Source organism: Talpa europaea (genome assembly GCF_964194135.1).
Source record: "Talpa europaea genome assembly, chromosome: 7".
NCBI classification, from domain to species: domain Eukaryota; kingdom Metazoa; phylum Chordata; class Mammalia; order Eulipotyphla; family Talpidae; genus Talpa; species Talpa europaea.
In genome coordinates, this window is record NC_140074.1 from 107,726,559 (window position 1) to 107,739,818 (window position 13,260).

General features: G+C 34.5%; 1 protein-coding gene across 4 annotated transcripts in view; it reads left to right on the forward strand.

Moving 5' to 3' along the window:
* Positions 1-13,260, forward strand: part of BCAS3 (BCAS3 microtubule associated cell migration factor) — a gene marked incomplete at its 3' end in the record, with an annotated part of 480,594 nt that overhangs the window by 28,147 nt on the left and 439,187 nt on the right. For all 4 annotated transcript variants that reach the window (XM_084239092.1, XM_084239093.1, XM_084239095.1 and 1 more), the window contains exon 5: positions 10,143-10,224. In XM_084239092.1, coding sequence (XP_084095218.1) covers positions 10,143-10,224 — 82 coding nt within the window. The remainder of the gene's footprint in view (positions 1-10,142; positions 10,225-13,260) is intronic.

The window sequence follows — 13,260 nt, forward strand, 5'->3', positions numbered from 1 at the left end:
ATTAGCTATTCTTTTTGACGTGCATTTGTGTTTCTGATTTGTAAAGCTTCTGTGGACATAATTTTAGAAGATGTACTCTGCTTTTGAGTGTGGAATAGTTGGATTTTAGGGTAGTTATATTTTTAACTTTATTAGAAATTGCCCAGCATTTTCAAAAGTGCTTGTACTATCACATATTATATAATTCCACCCCCAATATCTGTGCATTCCATTTGTTCCACTTCCAGCTACCATTGGTGCATGGTTGATTATATTTTATCAACTTGTCAGCCTTTTACATTAGTATGATACCTATTTTTCAGGAGAAAAACCTTAGATTTTGACTTAATATGATCAGTTTCTCCTTGTTAATATATCTATTGCAAAGGTATCTTCAATCAATGGATTATATCACGATAGCTTTATAGTGCCAATAAGATATGACACACTCTTTTGAAAGTGGAAAAAGGCTAAAGCCAAGATTGGCTTATCTGTAGCACTCCTTTCTCTCTTTCTCTTTTCACTTGGACATGTATTCAGCACAAAATAGCAAGTTAAAGGGGATCCAGTTTTGTGTGCGAGTGATTATGAAGTGTTTATGACAGCTGCTAGGCTGACACTCTCTGTAATGGTGTTACATTGACTTCTGAACACCTTCCAGTCTGCCTGCAGGCGTTTGTGTCTGTGTAGTCTGAGTGGTTTTACATTAACATCTACCCTGGGTAAGATCTTTTGACTACAGAAGTGTTACTTGCAAATGGAAGATACCATTAGGGCTGCTTCAAAGCCCTGGAATGATATTTGGATTGGTGGTGCTGAAGTAATGGCTGGGGTTTTGAAGTGTAATGTCTAAATCTGTGTTGCATAACGGGAGGAACATGTGAGTTTAAACTGATTTTCTTTGATCTTCCTTTCAAAAATCAGGCTGAGGGAGAAAGGTTAAAGTTGCCTTAAAATACTCTTCTCTTTGTGTGCAAAAATTTGGAAGTATGAAAATATGATTACAAGTTCCATTCATTATTTGTGTTCTGTGGTTTCATATTGTTCTTGAAACTCACTTCCTTCTTGCCTCAAGTTTTGTATTTTGAATTTAGTGTCAAGACCAAAATACAGACTGGGCTGCAGTCTGCTTTATGTGGTTAGCAAATATCTGTTCTATAAGTTGTTAGTCCTTACAAATATGTGTTTTAGGTGGTTTTGTGGTTTGCTTTTTTTTCTTGATGGCTTGCAGAGTAAGTTACAGAGATACTAACACTCTGACATTAACTGAATCATTTGTGGTTAGGTAGGCAAAAATAAAACAAAAAACTTGTCCCCTTCTTTCTCAGAAAGCTCATTCTTGGAGCTTTGAGATGAATTACTTTTTGTTATTAGGAATACTTTCTTCAGACTGTGCTTTGCTAAGTATTTGATAGCTGGGGAAATGCTCTTACATATAAAACAACCCACTGGCAGTGACTTGTTAGAGAGAAAGACTTGAGTTTTAAAACTAATTTTTTAAGATTTATTTTATTTATTTATGCATACAAGAGCTGGGGTGTAGGCCAGAGGTGCAGGGCAGGGGGAGTGGGGCAGGGTGAGAAGATTCACCAGAGACAGAGTGGGGAGCAGAACAGGCAGATTGACTGAAATACACTGCTGACAGGAGCAGCGGGTGCAACAGGAGAGGTCTGCTGCATCATGTGGTTTATTTACCTCCTTGGCTGGGGATCTAATGAACTCCTGCTGCAATGGCTGCGGATAGCTTCAAAGTGCTGAGGCTTAACCCCTTGAGCCACCGGGGAGGTCCTTTAAAACTGTTTGAATACAGCATATTAGTAGGAGATTCTAATACCTCTTTGGAGTGGTGATTTTTGAGGATTTTTCTTTTTTTTATATATCTGAAATGTAAATATATCATCAGATTAGCTCACAGGGTGAGTCTAGAGAAAGTCTAAGTTCTTATTAGAAATTGTTTTATGGTTGTAATGGCTACTTGTAGCTAGGTGAAGTTCTTTTGATGATTAATAATTGAATACCTTCTATAAGATGCTGCTGCTCAGCCCTTCCTTCATCTTCCTTATTTTTTCTACTTTTCTCCTTAATTAAAAAATTGTATTACTTTTTAATTTAAATAAACTGATAAAGGCAGTCTTCTTTTTAGAGATGTCATCAGTTCAGTTGGACTGTCTGTATGGTTAGTCCATGTGATACAATTAGCAAAATGGTAACTATACTTGGTTATTTAAATGGGTTAAGTGAGGTCTTTTTCTTACTTTAGGAGCTGAATTTCTGACTATAGGCCTCATTACCTCGTCATCCCTTCCACCCCTATATTTTTACATTTTATCCCAATTTTTGTTGGCGGTAAGCAGGGAAAATTAAATTTATTTGTGGAATTTTCACTTTTCCCATATATCCATGTCCATACATGTATACATGTAAACAGTTTTACATGTTTGCATAAAAGTTGAATAGAAAGTACAGAGAATTCCCCTCACTCTCTCCTCCCTCATTTTTGTTTATTATTAACATCTTGCCTTAGTGTGGTACATTTGTTAAAATTAATGTACTAATATTGACACATTTAATAAGTAAAGTCCACAGTTTACTTTTTCTTCTTAATTAAAAAATTGGTGTTACTTTTTAAGTTTAAAGCTAATAATACTCTTTTGAAGGCAATCCATTTCAGTTGTGTCTGTGTGATTACTACACATGAAATACTTAGAAAAGATTGGTAACTCACATATTTAAATGGGCTGTTTTTACATTACACTTGATAAAGAAAATGTGTTGCAGATAAAAACATTATAGAAACACATAAAAGTTGGAATGACTATGGAATATTTGCCAGAGAAGATGGAGACTGACTTGATCTAAAGTGGGGCTGAGAAAGTAGTGTGATAAGAACTACTGCACTAGTGACGGCAAAGCATAGGAAGTACTTTAGTATACTGGGGGTAGGAAAAGGAGGAAGGGGGTTCAAGAAATGAGTTGTACCAAAATGTATTTTGTGAAGTGCCCACGTATTAAATATTAATAACTTTTTTTAAAATAACATCTTTTAAGAACAGTGTGACAAAGGAAAATTAGGCTAAAGAACATTAAGGTTGAGTTATGAGGCCAATATAAACTTAGTTATTTATTTAATTATTTCATTTAACAAGCATCTTATTGCTTTAACTATCTTTGAGTGCCAGCTATGTGTTCCATAGTTTAAATACACAATTTAATCATCACAGTTGCCTTGCTAGATAGATATGTCAACACCCTTATTTTAAAACCAAACTCAGATTTAGCCAATTTGTTGAGCTAATAAACACAAGCCTAATTTATTTTTTACTAAAATATACTGTTAGAATCATTGATGTTGTTGATGTGTGGTATTTGTAACTGATGATCTGGCATATTGTACATACTTGACATTGTTGCCATAGGCCGTGATTTTAGGAAAAGAATAAAACTTCCAGACTTCCATCTGTTGGGATTTGTTGGCTGTTTTTACTCCCTCAGACTTCCCGGGTAGAACAAATAGCCATTATTTATCTGTGGAACTGTGAGGAAAGATACTTTTTACTTAGTCAGGATGTACTTGAGGTACTCATTTTCTATTGTCTTTCATGTCTGGTAGTTCTAGTCTTTCAATTTATATTTCTAGCCTAGAAATTATATATATAATTAATACTTCTGATTTTTTATTTTTATTTTTAAGGATATCATGTTCCTATACTCATCCATTGTACCTTAGTTGGTTGGTCATCACTGAATTTGGAATTTTTTTTTTTAAGATTTATTTATTTATTTATTTTACACAAGCACTGGGTACAGTCAGAAGCGCGGGAGGGTGAGAGAATTCACCAGAGCCAGAGTGGGGAGCAGAGCAGGCAGAACGACGAAGAACACTGCTGAGGGGAGCAGCGGGAGGCAGGAGAGGTCTGCGTGCCATGTGGGACCTTCACCCGGCGGCTGGGCATCGAACCAGTGCTACCGAGGCTGCGGGCAGCCTCACAAACCAGCGCTCAACTGCTGTGCCACCAGGGAGGTCCTGAATTTGGAATTAAGATAAGACTTTGATAAGGTATAAAAAGCTCTTCATTTTCCCAAAGCTACTGAAATGAGTTCTCAAAATTCATTTATATTCTGTATTAATTTATCTTATATTTCTGGAAATCAAAAGTCCTTTGGGAAAAAAGTCTTAGATCATTTGCCCTGGTAGAGCACTACTATAATAAAAACTGTTTATATGTTTAGTTTGAGGAGGCATTACCTTCCCAGAGGAGACTGATTTATGCCTTTCATTTAATGTGCCTAATAGATTTAAATCCATAATCTCTTAGAATCAGGCAACTGTATGGGGCAAGAGACTTTAAAAATCATTCATAAAATGGTGTAAATAAATTCCAACAAGCATATGAAAAGATGTCCAGTCAAGAATAAAATGCCAATTAAAACTACAGTGAGATCTCAGTGACCACCCACCAGGATGCTGAATTCTAAATGTTGGTGTGGATGTGGGGCAAGTAGGACTATCTTACATTATTGGTGGAATTGCAAATTGGTATGGCGTCTGTGGAAAATTATTTTGTCGAGATCTACAAAATATGTACATACGCCTACCCTCATTTCCTAATTGAAAGCAATTCTGGTAGTAGATACCCCCAAATAATATATATGTGTGTTCATTAACCAACATTAATGAGAATATTCATATTGGTATTCTTTATGACATTTAAAGAATGATAAAATCATGGCATTCATAGAATTAAAAAGTGGACAGGGGTCATAGATTTGATTTAACTAATTAATTAATGAGATATTTGGCAATCTGGTTCAAATGAAAATCTGAAGAACAGATATAGGAAAACGGTTAGGAACACTGAAATGAACTAGTTAAAGATGCAAATGTGGTCAGTATCCTATTTGGACTAAGATATACTGCTTGGAATTATCTTTTTAAGGAGTGGAAGTCGGCTGTAACTCTATCAGAGTAAGTTCATTAGCGTTTCTATGGACAAGATTCAACTGCATTACCGTCAGTTTTCTTAAAGTATTATAAAATAGCCCAGGCAAGGGCCTCCCCGGTGGCGCAGCGGTTGAGCGCTGGGTTGCGAAGCTGCCTGCGGCCTCTGCGGCGCCGGTTCGATCCCCGGCTGCTCCCCGGCCACCAGAGGAGGGTCCCACATGGCGCGCAGACCTCTCCTGCCGCCCGCTGCTCCCCTCAGCAGTGTACTTCGGTCCTTCTGCCTGCTCTGCTCCCCGCTCTGGCTCTGGTGAATTCTCTCACCTTCCCGTGCTTCTGACTGTACCCAGTGCATGTATAAACAAAACAAACAAACAAATAAATAAATAAATAAAACATGCCTCTATTTAAAAAAAAATAAAAAAATAAAAAAATAAAATAGCCCAGGCAAAACAAAGATAATCCCAAGGGACAACTAGACAACTCTTGGTAATCCATTGAAAGAACACACTAAGTAACCTTTTTCCCATTTGAAAGTTTTCCACAATTTTCCCTGACATCTTAAGGGCCCCAAACTATTGATAGAAACAACCCAGAAGTTCATCAAGAGTAGAGTGGATAAATTGTAGTATTTCCATACAATGGAATGTTACAGCAACAGGAATAAAAAACTACAGTCAAATGCAACAACATGAATGAATTTCATAAGTTTGTAATGTGTGAAAGGAGCCATTCACAAAAGAATACAACATAGGATTTCATTTACATAAAATTGAACAACTGAAACTTATGTAAAGCATTAGAAATCAGGATAGTGATTATGGTTATTCAGCTGGGTTTGTGTCTGGGAAGGGTAGGTAGATCTTTTTAAGATCTCAGTATCTCTAGTGTTCTTTTTTTTTTTTTTTAAGATTTATTTATTTATGCATACAAGAGCTGGGGTACAGGCCAGAGGAGCAGGGGGTGAGAGGGTTTACCAGAGACAGAGTGGGGAACAGAACAGGCAGATTGACTGAAATACAGCTGAGGGGAGCAGCAGGCGAGTCAGGAGAGGTCTGCTACACCATGTGGGTCACCTCCCTGGCCAGGAATTGAATTTGTGCTCCAGTGGCTGTGGATTGCTTTATAGTGCTGCGTCTTAACCCTTTGTGCCACCAGGGAGGCCCCCTTAGTGTTCTATTTTTTGATGTGTATTGGTGAAGAGGTGTATTTTTTTTAAACAGGTGTATTAACATTGAAAGCTCATTAAGTTTTACGTTTATGGATGGTTTATCTTTCATTAAATTTGCTAAGAAAAATCAAAGACCACAGTCATACTCTTGACCAGTGTCAAATTGAGGGTGTAGTTGTGCACTCTTGTCCAAATTCTGTCATTGTACAATATTATCATTGTCGTCGGCATTTGATTGACTTTTCTATTTTTGTAGTCAGATACCTTTGAAAAATCAGAATTTCAGAATCAAGTTTAGTTCTGAGGACTAGATGACCTTCATTTGCTTTTAGAATTCTCTAAAAGCACTCACAGAGCTCTCCCACAGCTTTTATAGCCTTTTCTCTGTGTGTATATTATTGTCTCGGCTGTTATAATTTTCTTTTGCCTTAGATTGAGTTGTGAGATTCTCAACTTGTATTCTGCACCCCCATCAAGGCCACCCCCATTTTGGGTTTGGTATGTAATTTGCATATTTTCACCATGCGAAAGCTATTTTCTATGGTTGGAAAAGATTTTTTCCTTACAGTGTGAACAAATCATTCTTTGTTCTCCTTATTGTGCCTCCAAACTGGTACGTCCGGTTTATGCTCCAAACAACAAAAGTCTGTCATCAGAAATTAAAATGCCAGTAAGAACAAAGCAGAGACCCATGAGGAACTGTTGGAGAAGTTTCCTCCTCTCCCAGTTACTGCAGTTGCCAGGAAGTTGAAGCATTGCTTGGTACACCCCTTCCTTGTCGTTCTACCCTTGCATTTTTGATGGTTTAAAAGTGAATTTACACTCCTGGTAATTTTTTTTAGATTCTGTAAAATCCTCATCATAGATTCTCTGCAATTTTCAATGATTTCTTTTTAAGAAAGGTAAAAAATCACTTTGAAGGTCTTCTAAATAGCCTAATCAGTTTTGACACTCCTTGCAGAGCAGTATTACCAGGGAATGTAGTGAGTGTAAAATTATTAGAGACAATCAGAAATGGCAGCTAAAGCAGAGCCTCTAAGGACATACCCATTTTCTTGGGGTCCTTTCTAAAATGTACATATTTTATCCTACCATTTGTTAGCACAGTTTCTGTTGTGAGATTGTATTCCTATGTAGAATTGACATGTACTATTTGGAGAGTTCTCACCTCTGGGGAGTTTGACACATGGGGCTCACCTAAGATGCTTTACACTTATTCTTCTAACAGTCTTGATTTTAATCTACTCACAAATATCTGTAAATAGTTACAGAAAGTCTCCCCCTCCTTTTCCATATGTTATTAAACGAAGACTCTAGGATCTTAACTTAGAGGTAATGAAGGATGGGTAACAAATATGTGGATGCGTTTTGTAGTTAGTTCCAATGTTTTTTTCTTACCTGTTTCTGTACATATAAACAGGGATTTAGAATAGAAGCTTAGGGTAGAATAAGGCATTTAGGTTTGTTTTAAAAGCCATTGTGATGAAAAGCATGGTGTGTTCAAATTTTAAAATCTGTTTTTCTATGTTAAATTTAGCTCTTGTGTATTGAACACAGTGTTAACAAATGTTTTTCATATTGTGAATATCCAACAGGTTTTACTCTCTACTATTTAGTATAATTTAGTATAGCAGGTCAGTTAAATGTGGTTAAAAGGCTTTATTTGATAGAACCAAAAGCTAAATGGTATACCGATGGCATATGAAAATAATAGTACAGAGCAATAGAATTTGTGTTAGAATATCATGAGTTGTTACAGGTATAAACCTGTGTTGGTTATATTTGTATAAACCTTCTTTTCTTAAGAATGAGAAGTGTTTTTCATTTCTCTGAATTATTTCAGTGCAAGTTCTACAGTATTTTTGTAATTTGTTTTTCATTTCAGTGTTAATAGTAGTATACGTGTTGAAGAATATTATCTATTCCCTAACAAATTATTTTCAAAATTAAATAAATTGACAGTTTTACTGGAGATCACATATCCATTTTTAATGGAGATCACAACATAATGGGATTACAGTAGTGATATACCCTTTAGTGTAAATGTGGTTAAAAACAAAGGTATTGTAATTTTGAATTTTAGCGAATGTGTGTTTACTGTATTGGGTGGGAAGTTGAGCAAATGACCATTTAAACTTTTTCTAAATTTAAAATTTAGAGACAATCATGTTCTATAATAAAATGTAGACTTAAGAGCTATAGTATTGTAGTGGCTATGGTTTTAATTTAGAAAGTTAGTGTTCACAAAAGAATTTGTAGAAAGATAAATTCTTATTATTTGCTGTACTGAGTTTTTAGCTTTTGTGTTTTTAATTGGTGATAGGTGGTGCTCTTGTTGCATAGACAGTGGGGAAGACCCTAATATTCCTCACATCTTCTGTATCCCAATGGCTATCTATATAGGGACTTGCTGCAATAGCCAAAGACATCTGTATCACACACTGAGTTGTATGTAATAATTTTTATAGGCACAATGAATATGATGGATCTTTAAAGCACTGTTGTAATAAAACATTTATAACTAATATTTACACTTCATTGCTTTTAAATTCAGTAGAGAAGATGCAGATCTAAAAAGTAGTTAATTTGAAAGGCAGCTCTGCAGATTTGTACTTTAATATTAGAAGATTCATAAGCCTTTTATAATTATATGTACTTTCAATATTTTTAACTTGTTTGGCAGGCCTATTAAAAAAATACCACCAACATGTTTCCTCTGGTGAATGTTGATCATTAATACATATGTTATAAATTCTTGGCTATTTAGAATTTTATGTTTGTCATTTTCCCTATGAGACATTATGTATTTCATCAAACACTTGGCAATTATGAAAATATATTGAGAACTACTTTACCACTTAGAGCAATCCGGAAAGCTTTTTTTTTTTAACTAATTCTAATTTAATCTGTTCAGTACTTCTATTAGCAGCAAATTGTTCTCTTGAGCAAACTGTTCTCTTGGAATGCAGTTGTTTTTACACATAACACATATTTTAGCATACCATTTAGAACTTTTGGATTAGTAGAATGCTATATTGTTTATATCTGAAGGATATGTCTGATATAACTCAAAATGAACAGGTATTCATACATTATTGTTTGATCTGTATTGTTAGTAAAAATGATATCATTTAATGATGCTTACATATTAATTTTTACTGACAAACTATTGAAATTATTTGAGGTCCTTCAGCAGCTTTGCCATCTGTTTATAAATGTAAAAGAATGTAGTCTTTGGGAGGTGGGGGAAAATAGGGAGATATTGGTCAAAGGGTACAAAGTTGTTGTAAAGGATAAATTAGTCTAGGGACACAGTGTACAGGAATGACTACAGTTAATAGTATTGTATTGAATACTGGAAAAATACTAAGTAGACTTCAGGTGACCTCGTTACAAAAAAAGGTAACTTAGGAGATGTATTATCTAGCTTGATCATAGTAATCATTTTGATATATATATGTGTATCAAATTATGTTTTACAAATTCAATATATATAATATTCAAATATATTTTAAAAAGAAGAAAAAATAGGTTTATAAAGGCTAAAGGATTTATTCAAGATGGTTAACAGCTTATTAGTTGTTTGGTTCGAGAACCAAAACTGCTATCTAGGTCATTCACATCCCACTTCCATATGCAGTATTTTTTTCCCCTCTCATTTGCAAAATATTAATGAAAGTTACCACAACAGTTAAATTTTCAGCATATTGAAAATATTTGCTCTTCTCTTAAATGGAAAACTGAATACTAAATTTAACAATCATAGTTATTGTGCTCTGAAATGACAGTCACACAGGAACTGAGCATACTTCTGTAAATTTCCAGAATAGACCATTTACTTTTCTATTCATATTAAGTATATGTTCTTAAAATTTTCTAAAGATATTTATAACTTAAGATATGAATATACTTTATGTGTGTGATCAATAAATGTGTGTCTATTTCCCGTATTATATTTGAGACCAAAAATTATGATGAAATTTAGATCTTGTTTTTATATAATAATAATCTGATTTGCATTTTCATTTACTGAACTTTTTTCTGTCTTTACAGATCAGTGGGGAAGCACAGGAGCTATTTTCTGTTCGACATGGCCCTGTTCGAGCGGCTAGAATCTTGCCTGCTCCACAGTTTGGTGAGTGTAGCCTTTAAGAAGAAACAAATCATTCAGAAAGAGTTTCTCTTTTATTGGTCTCCTACAACAGACAGCAAGAATGATAACTAAAGTCTGTTTTCTTCCAAGTGTCCATGCCCTTCCCCTCCTCCCCTCAAGATAAACTTTTATTCTGTCAGTTGAGATGGAAATAGGTAATCTTAACCAATTCAATATGGCCATTCACTTTCTACTGTGGTTTTGATTTATCCTCATTCTCTTTGATCTTGATTTAGCCTCTGACTTTGCTGGCTTTCTTGAAGCCCTCTTCTCTCTTGGTTTTCATGGCATCACTCTTCCCAGATCCCTTCCTTGTTGACTGTGCTGCTTTTGTTATGTTTCTGGCTTAGTTTTCTGCTGTGGGCATTCCCAAGTCTATGTTGTTTTCTTGTCTTTACTCTTCTCAGTTAAGTTTAGTGCCTTGGAGAGCTTGGTTTTCACCACTATCTTGATTGCACATGAGTCTGCATTTCTAGCTCTGTAAAAAGTGTACTTTAGGGCTTTTGACCTTGGATTTTTGCTTTCATAATGAATGTCTCAATTTTGAATTTAAACATTGTATAAGTTTTAGATGTTTTCAAAACATCAAATAATGTTGAAATTAAAAGCTGCTATTTGGATACCTAAATAATGCCTGACTTTTTAATATCTGAGCTTTTATCTAAAGAATGCATTTGCCATTCACAGTGTTTTTGCATGTACACTAAAAGTGCAATTGTATTAGTCTTGTTTGTATACTTTAAAGTCTTTTTAAAAAAGAAGTTATGTAAATATTTTAATTGTATTATATTTTTTAAAGTTTATCCAGAAGTTGTGAAGTTTTTTTTTGTAATACTCTTTTTTTTTTTTTTAAGATTTATTTATTTTTATACAAGAACTGGGGTAGAGGCCAGAGACGTGGGAGGGTAAGAGGATTCACGAGAGACAGAGTGGGGAGCAGAACAGGTAGACAGACCAAAATACACTGCTGAGGGGAGCAGTGGGCAAGACAGGAGAGGTCTGTCACACCATTTGGGAATCTCCCTGGCTTCACAGCCCTGCTCTCAACCTGCTGTGCCACCGGGGAGGCCCCTCCCAAATTTTTTTTGTTCTATTTGTAGTCATTGTACTATTTGACTGTTATACCCCCTAGATTTTTAAAAACATAGGTTCTTGTTCTTTTTGGGGAAGATTGTCTCAATGTGAATTGCTTAACTCTTTTATTGACTAATTCTGTTCTGCTATCATGTTTTTCTTATGCTCACCTTCATATATCTTAGACCGTTTCCCCTTCCTTTAATTATCTCTCTTTTCCTATCATTCTTTCCTCTTTTTATCTTTTAAATTCTTTCTTGGTGTAATTTACATGTAAATGTTACTAAATAGAATCCAGTGATATATAAGAGGTGATACATCAGCACTATTAAGAGATATTCCAGGAATATAAGGTTGGCTAATATTTGAAAATCAGTCAGCATAATTCACTGTAGTAATAGAATGAAGAAGAAAACTCAAATGATCATTTCAACAGAAATGTAAAACTCCTTTGACAAAACTCAAAAGCCGTTTATGATAAAAAAAATCTGAGAGCAAATTAGTAATGGAAAGGAACATACTCAATATGGTAAAGATAAAGAAAAAATCTATAGCCAGCATGATACTCAGCAGTGATATATTACAAACTATTCTGTGGGATGTGTTCTGTCTCCACCTCTATTTACTATTGAAAATAGATCCTAGTCATTACAATATAGCAATGAAAATAAAGGGAATAAATAGAAAATACAAAGGAACATACAAACTGTTAAAATTAGTAAGAGCTGCTGCATAACAAGTCTATTAGATCTTTTATAAACTGTGTTTTTTCAGCATTATTGGGGATCATCTGTAAGTGGTGTCTCTCATCTCCCGCACCTTCACCTCAACAATACCCCCTTGTGATCGTTGTACTGAACTTTTTTCATTTCCTCTAATGATCCGTCATTTTTCTCTTAAGCCTTTTTATTTGTTATTTTTTTCTTTTAGAACACTCCTATCCTTCTAACTCTTCCTGCTCCTACAGGACTTAACTTTTCTTAAATTTTAATTACTCGTTTGCCCTTTACTAAATTTGTGCACTGTTTTCATATCTTGAGTGCCTCACTGAGTGCTAGATACAAGGTGTCAATAATACAAGGTGGCTTGATCCTACATGGCTTCATCTCTTGAGAAAGCTATGACCTATAAGAAAGCAAAGATACTTTCACTCAATGTCAAAATCTGAAGGATTTGGATCTTTCTTATCACATTGAAGGCTATCATTGTATTTAGTGGGCATTTAATGTATCAATATAGTTTGTGTTCCTGCTTCATGGTCACTGTCAATAATTGATCACTTTATGTGTGAACTTAGACCTGCTTTACTATTTTTTAAATACAATGTTCTTTTAGAAAGTTATGCTGAATTAATTCATATTCTTATACTAAAACTAGTTATCTTTCAGAGCACTTTCTAGAATTTAATTCAAGGTAAATTAGGCACTTTCAGAAAAATCTTTGCTATAAAATATATTGCCCAGCGATAAGGGAAAGGTGGGAATGAAGATGCCATGTCACCAGGTATAGGGTTTCTTTATAGAGTAATGAAAATGTTTTGGAATAAAATAGTGGTGACAGTTGCACATGCCTGACAAAATACTAAAAACCACTAAAATGTATACTTAAAAAGATGAATATTAGGGCAATCAAATTATATCTCCAAAAAATAGTTAATGCACAATTAAGTGCAAATTAAATGCTTTTTTGTAATCTTAGTAAAGATTATTAGTGATATTATATTACAGATACATGTTCATGTACGGTTTGCCATTTGTCTTGTCATTTGATGTTTTTTGGGACATTTGTATTTAGTTTCTTGTAAAGAAAAATCTTTTCCATATTTTCTTTCCTAATTTTAAATCAATTTTTCGTGAGAACTGAATTTATAAGTTTTTGTTTTTACTTTTTCATTATTTTCTTGTCATACCTTGTCAACCTCTGATTATTATGAGATTCTCTGGA